At 38.7% G+C, this 24,734-nt stretch overlaps 1 protein-coding gene across 2 annotated transcripts in view; it reads left to right on the forward strand.

The window, feature by feature from the left end:
* The first annotated feature begins 1,883 nt into the window (after positions 1–1,883).
* Positions 1,884–24,734, forward strand: part of RBBP5 (RB binding protein 5, histone lysine methyltransferase complex subunit) — a 41,434-nt gene continuing 18,583 nt past the window's right edge. For both annotated transcript variants that reach the window (XM_060091056.1, XM_060091057.1), the window contains exons 1-3: positions 1,884–2,018; positions 19,351–19,376; positions 20,209–20,381. In XM_060091056.1, the coding sequence (XP_059947039.1) occupies positions 2,000–2,018; positions 19,351–19,376; positions 20,209–20,381 (218 nt within the window). In that variant the 5' untranslated portion in view covers positions 1,884–1,999. The remainder of the gene's footprint in view (positions 2,019–19,350; positions 19,377–20,208; positions 20,382–24,734) is intronic.

Raw genomic sequence — 24,734 nt, forward strand, 5'->3', positions numbered from 1 at the left:
TTACCCCTTCTGGGGGGTGTTGGGTGGTAAGCAGAGGTGGAGAGGGCCCAGGAGACATATTACCTCGTTGGTGCTGAAAATTTCAGACTAGCCAATAAAGATTACATTTCTGGTGAAGGTTTGAAACTGCATTTAGATCAGGTATTAGATCTAGATCTGGTATCACGGGCTTCAGCACAAGTGACGCCATTTTGGGCCTGTGGTTTTCTCTTTAACATGTCTAATTTCTCTGAGCCTCAATTACTGCACTTGGTCAAATGGGGCCAGTAGCTACCCTAATGTTCTCAAGGAAGTGAGATAATTTTTTCTTTTTTTAAATAAATTTATTTATTTGGGCTTCCCTGGTGGCGCAGTGGTTGAGAGTCCGCCTGCCGATGCAGGGGACACGGGTTCGTGCCCCGGTCCGGGAGGATCCCACATGCCGCAGAGCGGCTGGGCCCGTGAGCCATGGCCGCTGAGCCTGCGTGTCCGGAGCCTGTGCTCCGCAACGGGAGAGGCCGCAACAGTGAGAGGCCCGCGTGCTGCAAAAAAAAAAAAAAAAAAAAAATTTATTTATCTTTGGCTGCATTGGGTTTTTGTTGCTGCGTGTGGGCTTTCTCTAGCTGCAGCGAGCGGGGGCTACTCTTCCTTGCGGTGCGCGGGCTTCTCATTGCGGTGGCTTATCTTGTTGTGGAGCATGGGCTCTAGGTGCGTGGGCTTCAGTAGTTGTGGCATGCAGGCTCAGTAGTTGTGGCATGCAGGCTCAGTAGTTGTGGCACACGGGCTTAGTTGCTCTGCGGCACGTGGGATCTTCCCGGACCAGGGCTTGAACCCATGTCCCCTGCATTGGCAGGCTGACTGTTAACCACTGTACCACCAGGGAAGTCTGGAAGTGAGAAAACTTAGGGGAAAGTAGTAATAGCTAACATTTACTGGGCACTTGCTGTTTTAAGTATTTCATATGTGTTCACTCATTTAACCTTCACAATAACCCTGTAAGCACTACCCCCATTTTACATATAAGAAAACTGAGACACAGAGGATAAAATACTGCCCAAGGGGTGAAGTTAGTACTAAGAGAGGAGCTGGGATTACTGGCTACATAAGAGGCCCCATAATCTACATAAGAGGATCTAGCTCCAGTCCTATTTTTTTTGCAGCCAACCTACGCCCATCTTTCCTTTTTGTCATAGCCCACAGCATCCATAGTCAAAACCTGTTTATACAGAATTTGCCCATTCGCTAGTTAGATCAACTGGCCTCTAGTTGCTTTGGGTATCTCATCACAGTTCTGTCTGATTGAGTTCCAGGGAACTCAGTCACCTCCCATTCCAATTCACTTCCAGGGTCCTGGTCAACGCTGGGTACACGGTAAATCCTTAGATAAATTCTATCGGACGTTTCTGTGGGATCGATGGCATACCTTTACAAAAGTGAAATAATTCTCACGAGACTGAGACAGATAACACGATAACTAGGCTACATACAGGGCGAGTACCGCCTTGTCGCGTACAGCCGCGCTCCACACTCGAGCTCTGGGACCGACCTTTCCTGTTGTGCTACTTCAGACACTCGGCCGGAACCCTTCCGGCGGCATCTGAGGCAGCCCGCCCGGACAACGCCGCTGAACGCACAACACGGGAAGGGTTAGTAATCTAACTATGTGCCTAAACTCCCTAGCTCACTTACATGATCCGAGAGAAAACAGCCCCAAATTCTTGCACCTAAAAAAAAACCTGAGTGACGATAGCATTTTTATCCATTAAAAAATATCATAGTCAAGTGATTCCGAGAGAGTTTTTTCTTCTTTTTGGTTAGGCATATATATAGACAGCCTACTTGAAAGAACAAGGAAGGCGAGGGAAGAAAGCGGAAGCCGTGGGGTCTTCTAAACCAGAAAGTCTCCGGAGCTTGCGCCAGGCTGTTTGCGGCGCCCCTCAGTTAGACGCCGGGTTTGGAAGCGGGCGGGAGAGAAGGTGTCGTTGCTGGAGCTGAGACCAGACGACCAGAGTCCTCAGGGATGAACCTCGAGTTACTGGGTGAGGAGGACTATGGCTGCTTCTTAGAGAACCTTTTGCTTCTGGAAAGGAGGGAACCTAGGCGGAGGGGACTCAGGCTACAACATTAGGGACACAGTTCTAGATGCATGTTTGGGCGCCTTGGTATGGAGCAGCAACAGGGAGAGGAAGCCTAGCTTCTGCCTGAGCGGAATGCATTGCTTTTCCCGAGGCCACTTTGCAGTTCAATTGTGAAGCGTTAGGGAGAGATAGTTTGTGACTTAGTTTCGATTACAAGGATCACAGGTGCTGAAGTAGCCCAGAGCAGGCAGGACCAGAGTTACTGGGGAAGGAATCTGAGGAAGTGAGGCTTGAGGTAAATAAAGCTTTGGACCCTTGTCAGGGTTTTGGGTGGGACGTGGGGTTTTGAAGAAACAAGGGGTGCCTAAGGAGGGGAACGTGTTTATCTTCTAGTACAAGTCCCTCATTGAATAAATTTAAAAAGGCTCAGAGGGTACTGACTTGAAGGCACTAAGCAAGTAAATGGTATAGTTGGCATATAGTTGGCACTGGAATCCAGTTACCTTGACTTTCTATTTAAGGTCTTTATCAGGGACGGTGTGTAAAACACTGAGGGGTGAACTACAAGGCAGTTTCCTTTTGTCACCCTCTCTGATTCATTTCCTCCTTACCCTTTACCCAAGTTGTTTATAAACTGTTGGTTCTTCTGGGTTTTCATTAGGTGATATTTAGCATCGTAGCCTAAGGATGTCTGAGGTTTTCAAGAACTAAGCGACTTGTTATTTTCAGTGGTTGTGTTTCTCTTTAAAAAAGTTAAATTCAGAAGATATACTGGCAGTCTTAAAGACTGTAAAGCTATTTAAGGAATGGTCTTTGCTTTTAATGAGCTTTTTGTTAAGTGTGGAGAATAAGGTGTTTATGTAAATAGCCATACTATATTGCAGAACGTAGGTCACCCTTTTTAAAAAAATTTACTTTTTGTACAGTAAGTTCTTATTAGTTATCTGTTTTATACATACTAATGTATATATGGCCAGCCTTAAAGAGTCTTTACTAAGGGCTAAGAACATTTGGAAGAGGGAGTGAATATCTTTGGGGCAGGGGAAGAAAGGTAGTCAAGAAAGAACAAAAACAAACAAAAAAACCAAACCTGTGGAGGATTTGGAGTTTTGAGTGGATATTTAAGATTGGTAAAATATTGACAGACTGAAGTATGAAGATATTGGAAGGAGTGTTTATTAGGAATACGTTTGAGCTAAGACATCAGTGAGATGAGTCCTAAAGATATTTTCCAGCTTGGCCAGGTTGTGGGTACTGTGAATAAGGAGAATGCCAAGAGATGGGGTTGGTACCATCTACTCCTTGGAGGCTTTTGAATACCCAGCTGAAAAGCTGTGCTTTTTGAGGAAAGTAGAGCAGATCCATTGAAGGGTTTTGACCTGGTAAGTAACTCAATCAGAGCTGTGATTTTTTTAAAAAAAGATTTATCGGACAACAGTGTGTAGTTGAGTCTGTCAATTTGGAGGGCTAGAGTAGATGAGGGATAAAGAAGGTCTGAACTAGAAAATGGAAAGAAAAGACATTGAGAAGGTAGAGTTGACAATTTGAAAATTGACTACATATCATGGTGGTAGTGGTGCTGGTGGTGAGGAAGAGAGTGAAGTGAAAAATGATGGGAACTGTGATGGTGCTATTCATAAACATTTAAGGACATTTGGAAAAGACAGTTAGCATTGGGTATGTTGAGTGTGGGCCTGTGGTTCAGGAGATGGGTTTGGATTTATGAGAGAGATGTGTAACCTTCCTACAGGTGGGCTAGTCAAAACTTTGTGAGGAGGGCTTCCCTGGTGGCGCAGTGGTTGAGAGTCCGCCTGCCGATGCAGGGGACACGGGTTCGTGCCCCGGTCCGGGAAGATCCCACATGCCGCGGAGCGGCTGGGCCCGTGAGCCATGGCCGCTGAGCCTGCGGAGGGGGGGGGGGGGAACCTTGTGAGGAGATGATAAGACCCAGGGAGAAAGTGGGAGGGGAAGAAAAGAAAACTGCTGAGGACAGAATCTTGGACAGTCATCTATATTTAGGGAATAAGAGGAGGAATAAATGATAATATATCAACTAACAGTTACATAGTACTTACTATGAGCTAGGCCTATTTTCAAGTGCTTTTCATATATTTATTCATGTAGAGGTAGAAGAGAGTGCAGGTTGGTGTGGTGTCTTCCATAGAAGCAGTTGTAGAGCAGTTGAGGCTAAGAGCTGAGAAAGGGCTACTCTACTTAGTTCGTGGGCAACTTAGTTCTTGGACAACTTGGGGCTCCTTAGCAACTTGAACAGAAGCTGGGTTACAATGATTTTAGGAAGATGTGTGAGGTGGACTGGAGGCAAAGGGTTGATCCTTATTTTAAAAAACTTAACTATGGAGGAAAGGTGATAGATAGGCTCATACCTTGAAAGAAAGAGCAGATGGGAAAGATTTTCCTTGTATGATACAGAAGATTCATATGGGTAAAACTTAGGAAGGAATATTTAGCATTGGAAGGTTAGACAATTTAAAAGAAGGCTGGCTGGATTTAAAAGATATAAATCTCTATGGGAATGACTTGAGTTTTACAGCGAGAAAGTTAATTATTGCAGATATAAAGGAGGAAGGAACAGAAGTAATGTGATTGTGGGAGCATACTAAACCGTATCTGGCCAGATAAAGGAAAGGAATGATAATGTGTTCTTAATGTGGACACTCAAATGCTTTTACCTCTGCAACCACTTTCTGAGCCCTTGCTGTGTATTAGGCAGTAGGCACTGGAGGTAAAAGTTAATAAGAGTTTTTCAAACTTACTTTTGCTACAGCTCATAGTAAGAAATGTATTTTCTATCACAGTCCATTATATATATACATACACATAGAACTGTTTCTGAAAATGATACTAATTGTTGTTATGCTCAGTGTCCTCTGATATCTTCTGATCTATTAAAAAACTTGTATGGTATGGCTCACTGAATGATTTATCCATTTGTGGTGGATTGGCTCCTAATGTTTGATAAACACTGAAATGTGATACAGCTTTTGCCCTGGATAAATACATAAAACTAGGAGGATAGGGGCATAAACAAATAACTATGAAATGGAACCACAGTAAATAGTGGGAACCCCATTATGGGAATCCAGCTGAAAGAGCAATTAATTCTGCATTGTTGGGGTTGGCGGTAGAATTTGGGGATGATTTTATAGAGGAAGTGCCATTTAACGCAGACAGTAAACATGGAGGAGGATTTTTCCAGAGGGACAAATGGAGAAGGTAATTACCAGTGCAGAGAACAGTAGGGGCAAACATTCTGAGGCATGAACATGTGATATATATATATTCTGGAAATGGTTAGCAGTTTACAGCTGGTGCTTAGGGTGGATTATGCAAGTTTCTGTCCCAGGTGCTAATGGGGAGTTAGTCAAAGATAAAATGGAAAATACTGGTTGGGGCCAGATTATTGCTTTTTAAAATTATACTTAGGAGTTCAGCATATTGTTTAACAAGGGAGATTTTTGAGCAGGTAAGTGACATGATGAGATTTGGGGCTTAGAACGTTGGCTGTAGCAGCTTTCTTAAGGATTGATGCGGGAGGCCAGACTGGAGCCAAGGAAATATAGTAATTATGGTAGCGATGGCATCAGATTGGGGTGTGGTAAGATCAGTTATTTAGCCACCTGCAAGTTGCATTTCTCTAAAAAGAAATGCTGCGGATTGTGTCATCACCTGTTAGATCGAGGAAGTGGAATGGAAACTGCTACTCTGGACCTAACTGTTACAGTAGGGAGGAATTGGTTGACAAGTCGAAAATACTTCCACTGGGAGAAAAGGACCACGAAATTTTAGAGTTCATGGTAACCAAGTTTTTAAGGAGGTGGATGTTCAGCAATTTAGAGAATAGATATTATTCCAAGACCTAGAAAGCTAAAAGGCAGTTTGGAGAAAGGGTCCTAACTGGGAAAAAAGGAGGAGGCACCTGAGGGAACTGGTGTGCTTGCACTGAAAGCAGTCTAAACTCAGATTCCAAAAAGGCATGTACAAAAGAAGGACACGTTGCTGAAGGTAAATATGTGAGGGTGGCACTAACTTTTAAGAATAGTGTCAGGAAAGCTAATGTGACTGAAGGCAAAGATTGTAAAAATGAGGCAACTAGAAAGGGTTTTTAACATTATGTGGAGTGCTAAGAGCAAAGAAGTTTCCTGCTTGGTTGGGCTGGATGGTGTAATACCAAAATTATTCATTCAACACTCAACAAATATCTTTCATGTGCCTACTCTGGGCTTTTATAGTTTATAGGCAAAAGGGAAGTGGAATACTTCTTTTTTTTGAATTTTATTTTATAAATTTTTTTATACAAGCAGGTTATTAGTTGTCCATTTTATACATATTAGTGTATACATGTCAATCCCAATCTCCCAATTCATCACACCACCACCCCACGCCGCTTTCCCCGCTTGGTGTCCATACGTTTGTTCTCTACATCTGTGTCGCTGTTTCTGCCCTGCAAACCAGTTCATCTGTACCATTTTTCTAGGTTCCACATATATGCATTAATATACAATATTTGTTCTTCTCTTTCTGACTTACTTCACTCTGTATGACAGTCTCTAGGTCCATTCACGTCTCTACAAATGACCCAATTTCATTCCTTTTTATGGCTGAGTAATATTCCATTGTATATATGTACCACATCTTCTTTATCCATTTGTCTGTCGATGGGCATTTAGGTTGTTTCCATGAGGAATGCTTCTTATTTTTCTTTTGCCTTCTCTGGGGAAAAGGATTTTTGTTTGTTTGTTTGTTTTTGAACAAATAAAGTGATCATTGGTTATTGCCAAGAAGAGTCCTCAATAGGTAGAGATTTTAGGTGGGTCACTTAGCTCACTTCTCTTGGTCGAATTATATTCCTTGGCCTTGAAGGAACTTGGCATATGAAATAATGTCGGTGATCTTTGAGATTTGAGGAGAGAAAAGAAGACATGCTGAAAGAAAGAAGATGGGCAGAATTTTGACTATTTTCAATAAAGGGCAGATGTGTTTTGCAAATCATAGACTAGTAACCTTGAGGTCAAATTTGGGCAAGATTATAGAGGCTTTTTTGTGCAGTTATAGTTAAGAGTAGGGTTTCTTACTCAGGTTCCAGTTTTGCCAGTTTTTTTTTTTTTTTTTTTTTTTTTTGGCGGTATGCGGGCCTCTCACTGTAGTGGCCTCTCCCACTGCGGAGCACAGGCTCCGGACGCGCAGGCTCAGTGGCCATGGCCGCTCCGCGGCATGTGGGATCTTCCCAGACCGGGGCCCGAACCCATGTCCCCTGCATCGGCAGGCAGACTCTCAACCACTGCGCCACCACGGAAGCCCCAGTTTTGCCAGTTTTTAACTGTCAGTTTGGGGATAACCTTTAATCCTAACTTCCTTTATCTGTGAAATGGAGTATGATAGTACTCAATAGTGAATTGAGAGGATCAAATGAGATAGTATGTAGAAGACCTTAGTATGGAGTCTGACACATAAGCATTCAGTAAGCGGTAGCTGCTAATGATAAATGCAGGCTTGAGCACTTCAAAGAAATGATAAGCCAGCTTGAGCTTAAGTCTAGAAAACTCATTAAAGTTCTTTAAATTCATGCTTTTCAAATTAACATGTACAGTACATATTTAGCACAACAGTGGAAACAATACAAATATGCATACAGAAAAAATTGCCTTTTTCCTCCTTTCCAAATGGTAACTGTTGGAATTTATCCTTTTATACCTTTTCCTTGGTCATATAAGTATACTTAAATACAATTTGTAAGGGCTTTGTTTTTGCCTTTTTACAGAAATAGAACTTTTTATACACATTTTTTGCAACTTGCTTTCTTCACTTAATGCTACGAGATACTATTCCTACACATTAGGAGATAATAGAACTAATGACTTTAATGCGTTCATGTAGATACACACTCATGATATCAAATTTTAACTTAACAGTAAATGCTTTTTTATTTTTTTTATTTTTTGGCTGTGCCGTGCAGCTTGCGGGATCTTCATTCTCTGATCAGGGATTGAACCTGTGCCCTCTGTGTGGAAGCATGGAGTCCTAACCACTGGACTGCCAGGGAATTCCCTATAAATGCTTTTTTAAAAAAAGTGTTCTTTTTTTCCCTTGCCTCCTCCATTCTTTGTTGTTAATCCCATGTATCTCCTTCCATATTTTTCTCTATGCCTATATGTGTGTGTGTATATACATATGTTAACAAAAAAATGAGATATACACTTTGGGTCTTGCTTTTTTTCACTTAAGTAACACCAATAAAATTTTTGAAGAGAATTAGTGTAATTTATCCATATTTGAATACCACAATTTTTTCATCCATTACACTAATAATGGGTATTTACCTTGTTTCCAATGCAGGGGGGTGGTTCTTTTTTTTTTTTTTTTTTTTTTTTTTTTTGCCACCAAGAACAATAGTTTAAATACCCTTGTTCTTACGTCCCATTGTTGTGTTTACATCTATGGAGATTAGGTTTCCAATTGTAGGATTACTGAGATGAGGACTGTGTATTTTTGCTTTTAATAGATGCTGTCAGATTCCTTTTCCAAACGGCTGTAACAGTTCCCATTTTTATAGGCAATATCCCTTTCCCCCCCAGCAGGTGTTCTCTCTAAATTTTCCTGTCTGATGGATGAAAGTGGCATCTCATTTTTCATTTGATTTACATTTCTCTGAATTTGATGTTTTCCTTTGTTTAGAGGCAATCTCATTTTGTTCTTCTGTGACTTGTTTATTCATATTCTTTACCTTTTCTTTTTGATCATTTTTCCTTATTGGTGTATAGACTTGCTTTATAGTATAGATGTCAACTCCTGTCCGTCATCTGCATTGCCAGTTTTCTTTTAATCTTTTGACTGTTTATGGGAACTTGTGCCATGCAAAATGTTCCAGTTTTTATATAATCAAATGTATTTCTCTTTTCTTTCGGTTTTCCTAACTTGGTTAAGGTCTTCCCCACCCTAGATTATACATGGGATCTCCTAGGTTTTCTTTGAAGATTTTTGATTTTAAAAAATCATTAATGTACCTGAAATTTATTTTTATATGTGGTATGAGAGAGGAACTGGAACTATTTTTTCTTTTAGGTGGATAGTCAGTTGTCCATCCCTATATATTAAATAAATTCCCACTAAATTTAAATGTTATCTTTATCATATATCAGCAACGTTACAGTACATTTAGATTTTTTTTTTTAACATTTGTCTTTAATCCATCTGGAATTGCATAAAATTTACTAGGTTTTGGAGAAAGCCATTAAGCTTTCCCGCCCCAGAATGTAGATTGTCTTTTCACTTATTCATATTTTACGGCCTTAACTAAGATTTTATAGTTTTCTTCTTCATACATGGCATGTCTTTCTTATTACATTTTTTCCTTAAATATTTATGTTTGTAGCCATTGTGAATGGAATTTTCGCCTTCATTTTCATTTCTGGATATTAATTGCTAATCTAAAGAAAAGCTGTTAATGTTTGAATGTTTTTCTTCTATCAAACCACCTTGCCTTATTTTCTTATTAATTTGGGTGGGTTTTTTTTTTTTTTTTTTGCGGTACGCGGGCCTCTCACTGTTGTGGCCTCTCCCGTTGCGGAGCACAGGCTCTGGACGCGCAGGCTCAACGGCCATTGGCTCACGGGTCCAGCCGCTCTGCAGCATGCAGGATCTTCCCAGACCGGGGCACGAACCCGTGTCCCCTGCATCGGCAGGCGGACTCTCAACCACTGCGCCACCAGGGAAGCCCTTGGGTGGTTTTTAAAATTAGAATTTCTGTGTTTTCTAGGTATTCAGTGTTATCAGCAAAAGAAATAGTTTTATCTCTTATAGTCAGTGTTTAAACCAATTATTTCATTTTCTTATTCCATTGGCTGGAACCTCCAAGAGGAATATTAACTAATAATGGTGATATATCCCTTTCTAGTTGCTGATGCTAATTGAAATGGTTTTAATATTTCACCTTTTAGAATGATAATTGTTGTGTTTTTGGTTAATAGTTTTTATCATTTATTGTAGTCTTCTATTAGATGTGGCTGTTATTAGAATGAGCTACTGAGTTTTAGCAAATTTGTTTTTTCAGCATCTATTCATAGGATTGTATGGCTCTTAAACATTCTTGTCCAAGGATATATTGAATACAATTAGAGTGCATTGTGCTATTGCTTGTTCCTTTGGAACGAGTTTGGAGTAGGCCTTTTTTTTTCCCCCTTGCTATTCCATTATGCCTTCTTACATGGTAGAATAAGAAACTCCAGATTTTTTGTGTTTAGAATTTGGTTATACTTATATACACTGCTAGAAATTACTTTTCATTTCTGCAGAATCTAGAGGTGAAATACCCTGTACTCTTTGTGTTCTTTTTTTTTTTTTGTAAAGAATCGATTTATTTTTTGTTGCATTGGGTCTTTGTTGCTGCACACGGGCTTTCTCTAGTTGCGGAGAGTGGGGGGCTACTCTTTGTTGCGGTGCACAAGCTTCTCATTGCTTTGGCTTCTCTTGTTGCAGAGCCCGGGCTCCAGGCGTGCAGGCTTCAGTAGTTGTGGCACGCACGCTCAGTAGTTGTGGCTCGTGGGCTCTAGAGCACAGGCTCAGTAGTTGTGGTACACAGGCATAGTTTCTCCACAACGTGTGGGATCTTCCTGGACCAGGGATCGAACCCATGTCCCCTGCATTGGCAAGCAGATTCTTAACCACTGTGCCACTAGGGAAGTCCCACTATTTATATTCTTTTTTTTTTTTTTTGCGGTACACGGGCCTCTCACCGCTGTGACCTCTCCCGCCGCGGAGCACAGGCTCCGGACGCGCAGGCTCAGCAGCCATGGCTCACGGGCCCAGCCGCTCCACGGCATGTGGGATCCTCCCGGACCGGGGCACGAACCCGTGTCCCCTGCATCGGCAGGCGGACTCTCAGCCTCTGCGCCACCAGGGAAGCACAGAGCTTAGTCTTTTTTATACACACTTTTTCTTTGTGTTCCTTTAAACTTCTTGTTATAATCCTGTTAACTAGGATGACCCCTCCAAAAAAGGGGGGGAAAAAACCCCCAACACCTAAAACATAAAACAAAAATACAAAATCAGGGGCTTCCCTGGTGGCGTGGTGGTTGAGAGTCCGCCTGCCGATGCAGGGGACACGGGTTCGTGCCCCGGTCCGGGAGGATCCCACATGCCGCAGAGCGGCTGGGCCCATGAGCCATGGCTACTGAGCCTGCGCGTCCGGAGCCTGTGCTCCGCGGCGGGAGAGGCCACAGTGGTGAGAGGCCCGCGTACCGCAAAAAACAAACAAACAAAACACAAAAAAGTACAAAATCAGGGGTAATCTGTGTTGAAGGGTAAGCATACATTAAAATGGTCCCAGGATTCTGGATTCTCTCAGAATCTTTTTGTTGTTGTTGCTTTTTTGGCCACACTGCGCAGCATGCCGGATCTCAGTTCCCTGAACAGGGATCGAAACTGTGCCCTCTTCAGTGGAAGCTCAGAGTCCTAACCGCTGGACGCCCAGGGAGTTCCTCTCAGAATTTTAAATATGGCTTTCCCATCTCTGAACACAGCAAGTCATACTCTCCTCCTTCCTGAGTACTTCATATTTTTAGGTTGTGGTTTTTTGTTTTGTTTTTAATTTTTCAATGAATACTCCTTTTTTCTCTCAATCATGTGAATATAGATCTATATTATTGCTTTGGAAATATATATATTTTGTTAATAATACATATTATAATACATATATTACATATAATACATATAATATGTGTAGTATTTTGTATAAAGAACAAACTCTAAATATGTTAATGTTTGTGTAAGCATATAGAAATATATGGAAGCTTTTACCTTAGTAAGTGGGTTGCAGGGAGGAAACTGTCATTTTTTAATTACACATATGTGTATTACCTACATGTATGACTTTAGTAATTTTCAAAAGGTTCTTTCAGAATAACCTGTCTTAATCTGGTTTCAGCTTTTCATTTCATTCTTCTCTTTAGTATTTGAATGCAATCAGACACTGAAGTCTGGTGCACATTAGAGAAACCAAAATAATTGCCTTTTGCGGGGGGGGCAATTATTCATCATTGTTTTCATCTTTCTTTTAGTTTTCTTAACTTTAGGGCCTGTATTTCTTCTGATTAGTTTTAATGTTTTCACTGTTTTGATTTCTATTAATTTTTATCTTTTTTTTTTTTTTTTTTTTTTTTTGCGGTACGTGGGCCTCTCACCGCTGCGGCCTCTCCCGTCGCAGAGCACAAGCTCCGGATGCGCAGGCTCAGCGGCCATGGCTCACGGTCCCAGCCGCTCCGCTGCATGTGGGATCCTCCCAGACTGGGGCACGAACCCGTGTCCGCTGCATTGGCAGGCGGACTCGCAACCACTGCGCCACCAGGGAAGCCCTCTATTAATTTTTATAAAGGACAAAATGTAATAAAACTGGTTTTCAGACTTTTTATTTTATTTTTTTTATTATTTTTTATTTTTTTAATTTTTTTTTTATTTTACAAATTTAATCAGTTATACATATACATATGTTCCCATATCCCCTCCCTTTTGCGTCTCCCTCCCACCCTCCCTATCCCATCCCTCCAGGCGGTCACAAAGAACCGAGCTGATCTCCCTGTGCTATGCGGCTGCTTCCCACTAGCCATCTACCTTACGTTTGGTAGTGTATATATGTCCATGCCGCTCTTTCACTTTGTCACAGCTTACCCTTCCCCCTCCCCATATCCTCAAGTCCATGCTCTAGTAGGTCTGTGTCTTTATTCCTGTCTTACCCCTATGTTCTTGATGACATTTTTTTTCTTAAATTCCATATATATGTGTCAGCATACAGTATTTGTCTTTCTCTTTCTGACTTACTTCACTCTGTATGACAGACTCTAGGTCCATCCACCTCATTACAAATAGCTCAATTTCATTTCTTTTTATGGCTGAGTAATATTCCATTGTATATATGTGCCACATCTTCTTTACCCATTCATCCGATGATGGACACTTAGGTTGTTTCCATCTCTGGGCTATTGTAAATAGGGCTGCTATGAACATTTTGGTACATGTCTCTTTTTGAATTATGGTTTTCTCAGGGTATATGCCCAGTAGTGGGATTGCTGGGTCATATGGTAGTTCTATTTGTAGTTTTTTAAGGAACCTCCATACCGTTCTCCATAGTGGCTGTACCAATTCACATTCCCACCAGCAGTGCAAGAGTGTTCCCTTTTTTCCACACCCTCTCCAGCATTTATTGTTTCTAGATTTTTTGATGATGGCCATTCTGACTGGTGTGAGATGATATCTCATTGTAGTTTTGATTTGCATTTCTCTAATGAGTAAAGATGTTGAGCATCCTTTCATGTGTTTGTTGGCTGTCTGTATATCTTCTGTGGAGAAATGTCTATTTAGGTCTTCTGCCCATTTTTGGATTGGGTTGTTTGTTTTTTTGCTATTGAGCTGCATGAGCTGCTTATAAATTTTGGAGATTAATCCTTTGTCAGTTGCTTCATTTGCAAATATTTTCTCCCATTCTGAGGGTTGTCTTTTCGTCTTGTTTATGGTTTCCTTTGCTGTGCAAAAGCTTTGAAGTTTCATTAGGTCCCATGTGTTTATTTTTGTCTTTATTTCCATTTCTCTAGGAGGTGGGTCAAAAAGGATCTTGCTGTGATTTATGTCATAGAGTGTTCTGCCTATGTTTTCCTCTAGGAGTTTGATAGTGTCTGGCCTTACATTTAGGTCTTTAATCCATTTTGAGCTAATTTTTGTGTATGGTGTTAGGGAGTGATCTAATCTCATACTTTTACATGTCCCTGTCCAGTTTTCCCAGCACCACTTATTGAAGAGACTGTCCTTTCTCCACTGTACATTCCTGCCTCCTTTATCAAAGATAAGGTGACCATATGTCCGTGGGTTTATCTCTGGGCTTTCTATCCTGTTCCATTGATCTATCTTTCTGTTTTTGTGCCAGTACCATACTGTCTTGATTACTGTAGCTTTGTAGTATAGTCTGAAGTCAGGGAGCCTGATTCCTCCAGCTCCGTTTTTCGTTCTCAAGATTGCTTTGGCTATTCGGGGTCTTTTGTGTTTCCATACAAATTGTGAAATTTTTTGTTCTAGTTCTGTGAAAAATGCCATTGGTAGTTTGATAGGTATTGCATTGAATCTGTAGATTGCTTTGGGTAGTAGAGTCATTTTCACAATGTTGATTCTTCCAATCCAAGAACATGGTACATCTCTCCATCTATTTGTATCATCTTTAATTTCTTTCATCAGTGTCTTATAATTTTCTGCATACAGGTCTTTTGTCTCCTTAGGTAGGTTTATTCCTAGATATTTTATTCTTTTTGTTGCAATGGTAAATGGGAGTGTTTCCTTGATTTCACTTTCAGATTTTTCATCATTAGTATATAGGAATGCCAGAGATTTCTGTGCATTAATTTTGTATCCTGCAACTTTACCAAATTCATTGATTAGCTCTAGTAGTTTTCTGGTAGCATCTTTAGGATTCTCTATGTATAGTATCATGTCATCTGCAAACAGTGACAGCTTTACTTCTTCTTTTCCCATTTGGATTCCTTTTATTTCCTTTTCTTCTCTGATTGCTGTGGCTAAAACTTCCAAAACTATGTTGAATAAGAGTGGTGAGAGTGGGCAACCTTGTCTTGTTCCTGATCTTAGTGGAAATGCTTTCAGTTTTTCACCATTGAGGACGATGCTGGCTGTGGGTTTGTCATATATGGCCTTTATTATGTTGAGGAAAGTTCCCTCTATGCCTACTTTCTGCAGGGTTTTTATCATAAATGGGTGTTGAATTTTGTCAAAAGCTTTCTCTGCATCTATTGAGATGATCATATGGTTTTTCTCCTTCAGTTTGTTAATATGGTGTATCACATTGATTGATTTGCGTATATTGAAGAATCCTTGCATTCCTGGAATAAACCCCACTTGATCATGGTGTATGATCCTTTTAATGTGCTGTTGGATTCTGTTTGCTAGTATTTTGTTGAGGATTTTTGCATCTATGTTCATCAGTGATATTGGCCTGTAGTTTTCTTTCTTTGTGACATCCTTGTCTGGTTTTGGTATCAAGGTGATGGTGGCCTCATAGAATGAGTTTGGGAGTGTTCCTCCCTCTGCTATATTTTGGAAGAGTTTGAGAAGGATAGGTGTTAGCTCTTCTCTAAATGCTTGATAGAATTCGCCTGTGAAGCCATCTGGTCCTGGGCTTTTGTTTGTTGGAAGATTTTTAATCACAGTTTCAATTTCAGTGCTTGTGATTGGTCTGTTCATATTTTCTATTTCTTCCTGATTCAGTCTTGGCAGGTTGTGCATTTCTAAGAATTTGTCCATTTCTTCCAGGTTGTCCATTTTATTGGCATAGAGTTGCTTATAGTAATCTCTCATGATCTTTTGTATTTCTGCAGTGTCAGTTGTTACTTCTTTTTCATTTCTAATTCTATTGATTTGAGTCTTCTCCCTTTTTTTCTTGATGAGTCTGGCTAATGGTTTATCAATTTTGTTTATCTTCTCAAAGAACCAGCTTTTAGTTTTATTGATCTTTGCTATCGTTTCCTTCATTTCTTTTTCATTTATTTCTGATCTGATTTTTATGATTTCTTTCCTTCTGCTAACTTTGGGATGATTTTGTTCTTCTTTCTCTAATTGCTTTAGGTGCAAGGTTAGGTTGTTTATTCGAGATATTTCCTGTTTCTTAAGGTGGGATTGTATTGCCATAAACTTCCCTCTTAGAACTGCTTTTGCTGCATCCCATAGGTTTTGGGTCGTCGTGTCTCCATTGTCATTTGTTTCTAGGTATTTTTTAATTTCCTCTTTGATTTCTTCAGTGATCACTTCGTTATTAAGTAGTGTATTGTTTAGCCTCCATGTGTTTGTATGTTTTACAGCTCTTTTCCTGTAATTGATATCTAGTCTCATAGCATTGTGGTCGGAAAAGATACTTGATACAATTTCAATTTTCTTAAATTTACCAAGGCTTGATTTGTGACCCAAGATATGATCTATCCTGGAGAATGTTCCATGAGCACTTGAGAAAAATGTGTATTCTGTTGTTTTTGGATGGAATGTCCTATAGATATCAATTAAGTCCATCTTGTTTAATGTATCATTTAAAGCTTGTGTTTCCTTATTTATTTTCATTTTGGATGACCTGTCCATTGGTGAAAGTGGGGTGTTAAAGTCCCCTACTATGATTGTGTTACTGTCGATTTCTCCTTTTATGGCTGTTAATATTTCCCTTATGTATTGAGGTGCTCCTATGTTTGGTGCATAAATATTTACAATTGTTATATCTTCTTCTTGGATTGATCCCTTGATCATTATGTAGTGTCCTTCTTTGTCTCTTCTAGTAGTCTTTATTTTAAAGTCTATTTTGTCTGATATGAGAATTGCTACTCCAGCTTTCTTTTGGTTTCCATTTGCATGGAATATCTTTTTCCATCCCCTTACTTTCAGTCTGTATGTGTCTCTAGGTCTGAAGTGGGTCTCTTGTAGACAGCATATATATGGGTCTTGTTTTTGTATCCATTCAGCCAGTCTGTGTCTTTTGGTGGGAGCATTTAGTCCATTTACATTTAAGGTAATTATTGATATGTATGTTTCTATTCCCATTTTCTTAATTGTTTTGGGTTCGTTATTGTAGTTCTTTTCCTTCTGTTGTGTTTCTTGTCTAGAGAAGTTCCTTTAGCATTTGTTGTAAAGCTGGTTTGGTGGTGCTGAACTCTCTCAGCTTTTGCTTGTCTGTAAACGTTTTAATTTCTCCATCAAATCTGAATGAGATCCTTGCTGGGTAGAGTAATCTTGGTTGCAGGTTTTTCTCCTTCATCACTTTAAGTATGTCCTGCCACTCCCTTCTGGCTTGTAGAGTTTCTGCTGAGAGATCAGCTGTTATCCTGATGGGGATTCCCTTGTGTGTTATTTGTTGTTTTTGCCTTGCTGCTTTTAATATGATTTCTTTGTGTTTAATTTTTGACAGTTTGATTAATATGTGTCTTGGTGTATTTCTCCTTGGATTTATTCTGTATGGGACTCTCTGTGCCTCCTGGACTTGATTAACTATTTCCTTTCCCATATTAGGGAAGTTTTCAACTATAATCTCTTCAAATATTTTCTCAGTCCCTTTCTTTTTCTCTTCTTCTTCTGGAACCCCTATAATTCGAATGTTGGTGCGTTTAATGTTGTCCCAGAGGTCTCTGAGACTGTCCTCTGTTCTTTTCATTCTTTTTTCTTTATTTTGCTGTGCAGCAGTTATTTCCACTAATTTATCTTCCACCTCACTTATCCGTTCTTCTGCCTCAGTTATTCTGCTATTGATCCCATCTAGAGTATTTTTTATTTCATTTATTGTGTTTTTAATCGATGCTTGATTCGTCTTTAGTTCTTCTAGGTCCTTGTTAACTGTTTCTTGCATTTTGTCTATTCTATTTCCAAGATTTTGGATCATCTTTACCATCATTATTCTGAATTCTTTTTCAGATAGACTGCCTATTACCTCTTCATTTGTTAGGTCTGGTGGGTTTTTATCTTGCTCCTTCTCCTGCTGTGTGTTTTTCTGTCTTCTCATTTTGCTTATGTTACTGTGTTTGGGGTCTCCTTTTTGCAGGCTGCAGGTTCGTAGTTCCCGTTGTTTTTGGTGTCTGTCCCCAGTGGCTAAGGTTGGTTTAGTGGGTTGTGTAGGCTTCTTGGTGGAGGGGACTACTGCCTGTGTTCTGGTGGATGAGACTTTTTAAAAAAGTCAAATGTGTTTTTAAAACAATTAAAGTACATTGATTTACAGTGTTATGTTAGTTTCAGGTGTATGACATAGTGATTCAATATTTTTGTAGATTATACTCCATTTAAAGTTAGTATAAAGTATTGGCTATATTCCCCATGCTGTACAGTATATCCTTATAGCTTATTTATTTTATACATAGTAGTTTGTACCTCTTAATCCTCTATCCCTGTATTGCCCCTCCCCCTCCCCTTTCTCCACTGGTAACCATGAGTTTGTTCTCTATATCTGTGAATGTATTTCAGTTTTGTTACATTCTTTCATTTGTTTTATTTTTTAGATTCCACATGTAAGTGGTGACATATAGTATTTGTCTTTCTCTGACTTATTTCACTAAGTATAATACCCTCCAGATTGATCCATGTTGTTGCAAATGGCAAAATTTTATTCTTTTTTATGGCTGAGAAATATTTTATTTATATAAATATTCATAGCTATATAAATATTCATATATTACACATACTCTATATCTTCTTCACCCATTCATCTGTTGATGGACACTTAGCTTGCTTCCATATCTTGGCTCTTGTAAATAATGCTGCTGTGAACGTTAAGGTGCATGTATCTTTTTGAGTTAGTATTTTCATTTTCTTCGAATATATACTCAGGAGTGGAATTGCTGGATCATATGTTAAAAAACTAAAAATAGTAAACTTATTTTTTAGATGAAATCTTATTTGGATGTCCTAAATGTAAAACAGCTTCCTTGGATCTGTAGTTCTCAGAGTATAGTTTAAATATCATGCTAATAAAATGTTTAGGTAATAACATAAGTAAATACTGATAAAGATGTTGCTACTGCATTAAACTTCTAAACATTAAACTTCTGACAAGCAGGCAGTATCGTACTGTAGCTCAAAATGTTTATCACTAATGTATAAATACCAAATTTAATATAGGAAAAGTATTCCAGGGATGTCTATACCAAAATGTTATTTGTTTAAGAAATTAATACAGAGAATTGTGTGTTTAACCAACTACCAGATTATGTTACAGCCTAAGTGCTATTATTAGGAAGGGAACCCTGTCGGTTGGCTGCTCTTAATAAAGAGTAGTTGGGATTTAAGATAAGTTGACTGATTTGATTTTTTAAAGTTTGTTACATAAAAATAACCGTAAAAACACCCCATTACATGTTTACATTAATAACGTTTTTATGAAAAATAACTTTTCCAAAACAAAACTTATTTAGTGAGAAGAGTGGCATTGTTTTGCATTTTTACAAATCTCTTTAATGTTTGCCTAAATATCAATAGAAGTTGGCTGGATTCTGCATTCATACTGTTGCAGTATCACAGCTCGTATAGCCTCAGGAGAACTCATCTGTAAACTTGTGAAATAATGAGAGTAAAAAGGCACATACCATCTTGGTGTGATAATGAAAATAGGTGTGACCTCATGGAGTCCCTGAAAGGGCGCCAGTTCTCCATCCACACTTTGCAAGCCACTGCTGTACACTGTTTGTGAGCCGTAGTTGTGAGCTGTAGGATTCCTGGTATGTTGCACATGTTCCATCAACTTTCTTCCTTTGCTTTGTTGCAGAGTCCTTTGGGCAGAATTATCCAGAGGTAAGAGTATTGTATTGTGATTTTAGAAAATGGTAACTCCCTAGCTTTTATGTTTGAGTGGAAACTACGTTTTCATCTTTTTTTTTTCTTTTGACAGTAGAAGCATTAAATATGATCTTTTGATATAAAAGGCAACTAAATGTTTAATTTTGAGCAGGGGGGGAGATAGATAGGCAATGTTGGCTGGAAATTTCAACATAATGTTGTAAATCTTACAGTTCATTTCCCTTTAAATTAAAAAAAATACTTTTGATTGAAGCATTTTTCACAAACAATACTGTCACCTTCATGTAAATTTTTTTTCTGTGTGCTTTTATAGTTTTGATCAGTTTTTGCATGGTAATAATACGTATGCTATAAGTGTGCTTTACATGTAAAAATATTTTGTAATACTTGGAGTGTGTTTAATGTAGTCATGATTATTTTAAATGGCTTGATATTAATATAAATTTATTTGACTTTCCTAATGTTACACACTTTTTTTTTTTTCTTGGAATAAATTTCAAGAACTATGATTACTTGATCAGTAAGATGACTCTTTTAGTGAATCCTGTTTTATTTTGCCCTGTTGCCTTCCAGAGAATTTGTATGAAGTTATAGTAGTAATGCAAGGGATTGGTCACATCTGTTTCTAAAAATTCTCTGTTAGCTTTTATAAATATTTTGCCATTTGGACTAATTTAATAGATATGAGAACACACATAGAGATTATTTTGGTATACATCATAATTTAAATTCAAGAGAATTATCATAGATGTTAGAGAAACTTTAGGAAATAATTTGGATACCTGGGTATTATTGTCTATATTCTTATGTTCATTTTAATCTTTAGGAAGCTGATGGAACTTTGGATTGTATCAGCATGGCCCTGACTTGCACCTTTAACAGGTGGGGCACACTGCTTGCAGTTGGCTGTAATGATGGCCGAATTGTCATCTGGGATTTCTTGACAAGAGGCATTGCTAAAATAATTAGTGCGCACATTCATCCAGTCTGTTCCTTATGGTAAGGAGTTTTAAAGTTAATGTATTAAATATGAGTTAAGTCGGGGGGGATGAATGGTGACTGTGTAGTTGCCAGTCTCATTAGATAAATTTTAATATTTAGAGTCTTAAATATACAGCCATTAGTAACATAATTTCTCATAGCTTATGGAGACCTTGAATCCATGCTGCTTTCAACACCTTTGGGGGAGAAATTCATTGTAATATGGATCTGTATCAGGCTCTGTCTGAGAATATTTAAGTACTGAAATGAGACATTTACAGATTGCAGCTGTAGTATATTTGTGATATTGACCTTTCATTTAGAATAAAAAATTCCTGGTTAAGAGGGCAGCTTGGAGGTCAAAGTGTCCAGCCTTGTCCATCTTCTTGAATTACAGTAGTTTTAGTGATCACAAACATGCCTGTTCCTTCATTGAATTGTAGTTATTAAGGCTTTCCATCAAATATATTGAGCTGAAATCGGGTATTATATAAATCCCATTGATTTCATTCTTATTCTCAGTGATTGTCTGTTTCAGAAAATTTTATTTTGGGGCAGCACTTCTTTTAAATGAACTTGGGACCAAAAACACCTAATCAGATCTAGATTTATTAAACTAACATATTTCCTTTTGTTGAAATATAAGCAGCAGTGGTATTATAAAGCACTGGATTGGGAGGAGGCCTGAATCCCAGTCTAGCTTTGGCCACTAATGAACTGGCAGCTTTGGCCAAAACGTTTCTCTAATATGCAAAATGAGAGAACTGGCCTGTATGATTTCTTAGGTTCTTTCCAGTTCCTTTGCATTTTATTTTTTTTTTATTGTTGTGCTCTTGCAATAAAGATTTAAGTAGATACATACATTTTTATCAGCTTTATTAAGATACATATAATTCACATGCTATAAAATCCACCCAATTAAAATGTACATTTCTTGGGGCTTCCCTGGTGGCGCAGTGGTTGAGAGTCTGCCTGCCAATGCAGGGGACACGGGTTCGTGCCCCGGTCCGGGAAGATCCCCACGTGCCGCGGAGCACGGCATGGCCGTGAGCCATGGCCACTGAGCCTGCGCGTCCAGAGCCTGTGCTCCACAACAGGAGAGGCCACAACAGTGAGAGGCCCGCATACTGCAAAAAAAAAAAAGTACATTTCTTGTTTTTTATATATTCAGAGTTGTGCAACGATCATCACAATCTAATTTTAGAACTATCACTAATAATATACATGTATTTTTATTATAAAATAATTATTATTTAGAAAATTATGGAAAATACAGCAAAGTAGAAGATAGAACCACTCTGATATTACTACTGTAAATATTTTGATTTGTTACTATATATCATTTTTGAAAAGCGTAGGACTTCCCTGGTGGCATGGTGGTTAAGAATCCACCTGCCAATGCAGGGGACATGGGCTTGAGCCCTGGTCTGGGAAGATCCCACATGCCACAGAGCAGCTAAGCCCGTGTGCCACAATTACTGAGCCTGCACTCTAGAGCCCATGAGCCAGAACTCCTGAGCCCACGTGCCACAACTACTGAAGCCCGTGCACTTAGAGCCCGTGCTCCTCAACAAGAGAAGCCACCACAATGAGAAGCCCACGCACCGCAGTGAAGACTAGCCCCCACTTGCGCGACTAGAGAAAGCCTGCGCGCAGCAACGAACACCCAACGCGGCCAAAAATAAAAAATATAAATAAATAAATTAATTTTAAAAATTAAATAAAAAGCATAGCTTGTAAGTGTGCTATGTTTTATTTTATATTTTGGTCTTTTCCTGTCTAACACTGTGACCAGACATTTTCCTGCTTATGTAGCCTTTAAAAACTTTTTTTTAAATGGCTAAATATCTTCTGATAGATAAACCATAATTTACTTAACCATTTTTGTTTCTCTGCTACATAAAGTTTTTCTCTCATACAATCATTTCTTCAGCAAACATTGAACATGAATTATATACCAGATACTGCTTTAGGCATTTACGATTAGGGTTAGGGTTAGGGTTTGGGGGACACAAAAACAAGTAAGGAGAAATTCTTGATTGGTAGGGGGAGGTACATGTGCATACAGCTATATGTACTAAAGCTTTGTAGGTCCTACATAAGAACTATATTTGAGATTTAGTGGAGGCAAAAGTGCAAAGGAGGAAATGATCAATTGTATTGGAGAAGAAGTGTGGTCAGAAAAGGCTTCAAAGATGAGGTAATTTCTAACCTCAAACTTGTAAGATGACTAGGTGTTTGCCAGTTGTATTCCAAGCAGAAGGTGCTGTACAGGCAAAAGCACATCAGCTTGAAACAAGCATGGTAAGATGGGGAACTGCAGGTAGTTCAGATTAGCTGGATTGTGGTATCAGATATGTGACATGGCAACAGCCAAGGTAAACAGGTCCTCATGGAGCACATTGTGTGCCACACTATGAATTTGAGCTTTATCCTGTAGGTACTGTGAAGCCATTCAAAGATTTTAGGAAGGAAAGTGACACGATGAGCTTTTTATTTTAGAAAGATCTCTAGAACAGCATGTGGGAAAGAGATTGAAGGGGACAGTGAATGAAGATAGGATTGCAGTGGCCTAGGCTAGAGCTGATGAGGATAGGTGCAGTAGGAATGGAGCTGAATGGTACAGATGTGAGAAATAGTAGAAATAAGAGGTCTTAGGCATTAATTAGATAAGGGGTGTAAGTGAAGTAGAGAAGTTAAGATGATCCTCAGGTTTCCTGCTTGGCTGAAGATGTTAAATGTAAGATTTGAGGGTGATAATGGTGAATTTGAGATCACGGTTGGGTGTCTCCTGTTGTATTTTATTGCAAATAGTTGCTTTATGAGTATCTTCCCTGGAACATGGTAGGTGCTGTGATAAATGAACCTTGTCTGCCATTTTACTGTAGCTGGTATGTAGTAGGCATTCAGGTACTTGTTGATGGGTGGGGATATCTTAGTGAACATGCCCAATAGGCGTTTGATCTATGTTTTTTCATTAGTGTAGACTTCCAAAAGTATGTTACTGCTAGCTCAAAGGGTTTGAACAATGAGAAATTTTCCCCCTCTCCCCCCAACATTTTAAATCTTTTTATCACAAAACTTGATTATTAAGAACTTTAAAACATTCAAACAATATATGAATATATAGAGGAAAAAACGAAAGCTGTCTACTCCTTAAGGTAAGTAGTATTAGAGTATATGGAATATATCTTTCATCTGTAAGATATATCTGTCTACCTCAGCATGTATAAAAATACACATACACATATACATGTGTATGTTTTTTTAAAAAGGGAGACATACTATACATTTTGTTTTTTAACTTGCTCTTCCACTTAGTATATAGTGGATGTTTTTCTGTGTTGATATATGTGTGTGTGTATACATATATATAGTATTGCTTAGTATGTATGCATCATAATTATTTAACTGTTCCCTAATTTTTGGTATATATAAGTATACATGAGAGTTATGAAGAGTAGTTATATGCATTTTGCATTTTTCTTTGATTCATCCTCATTTAGTATATAACTTTATGTATTATTTTAATTGTTGTGTAATATTTGAACATGTTAGGGACTAAGAAAATTTCACCAAAGATAAGTTTTGGGTAGGCATGATAGCTGTCTTCAGCTATTAAAGAACTGACATGTGCAAGACAGAAAAATTGACCTAAGGAGAAGAAGCAGGACTAGTAGGTAGTGAATGGGATTTATAGGGAAACAAATGTTACCTTAGAAGAGAGATGAGCTCCCAATCAAAGGTGCCTATGGATGGGATGGACTGCCCACGAAAGAACTTACCAGTGGGACTGGCCCTGCTTCGGCTTGCTGTCTCTTCATAGGGATGCTACAGAAGATATTCAATCACTGGATAGGGGCCATAGGTAGAACGAAATGATGTTTAAGACTCTAAGATATTAGGCTTAGTAAAGACCTGTCTGTTTTTTGGAAAGAAACAGTATTGTCAGATGTGAGGATGTATGAGAATCCCTAATTCTTGAATTTATGGAATTTGGAATTGAAGAATATATTGTTAGTTTTAATGGGAAAACCCCTCTTAGTTTCACCTCTGATTATAATTTAATTTCTAAAAATAGATTTCCCTCTATTATAACAGAAATACAAGCCTGCTATGAAAGAAAAAGTTATTAAAATGCAGAGGGTTTAAAGGAAAAATGGAAATATGGCTAACATTCTGTTTTATAGTCAAATTGTGCTAAAATGCTTAGGGGAACAGCAGCAGAAGCTGTCCCTTGTTTCTTCCCATTCCCAATATTCCAATAATGTCCATTCCCAGTGTACTTCCATTCTTTTGGTTTGTTTCTCTTGATATTTGTCTTCATATTTCTAAAGTATTTATGCATATTACTTCTTCTTAGTTTAATTT

The sequence above is a fragment of the Mesoplodon densirostris genome, chromosome 2 (genome assembly GCF_025265405.1).
Source record: "Mesoplodon densirostris isolate mMesDen1 chromosome 2, mMesDen1 primary haplotype, whole genome shotgun sequence".
NCBI lineage: Eukaryota > Metazoa > Chordata > Mammalia > Artiodactyla > Ziphiidae > Mesoplodon > Mesoplodon densirostris.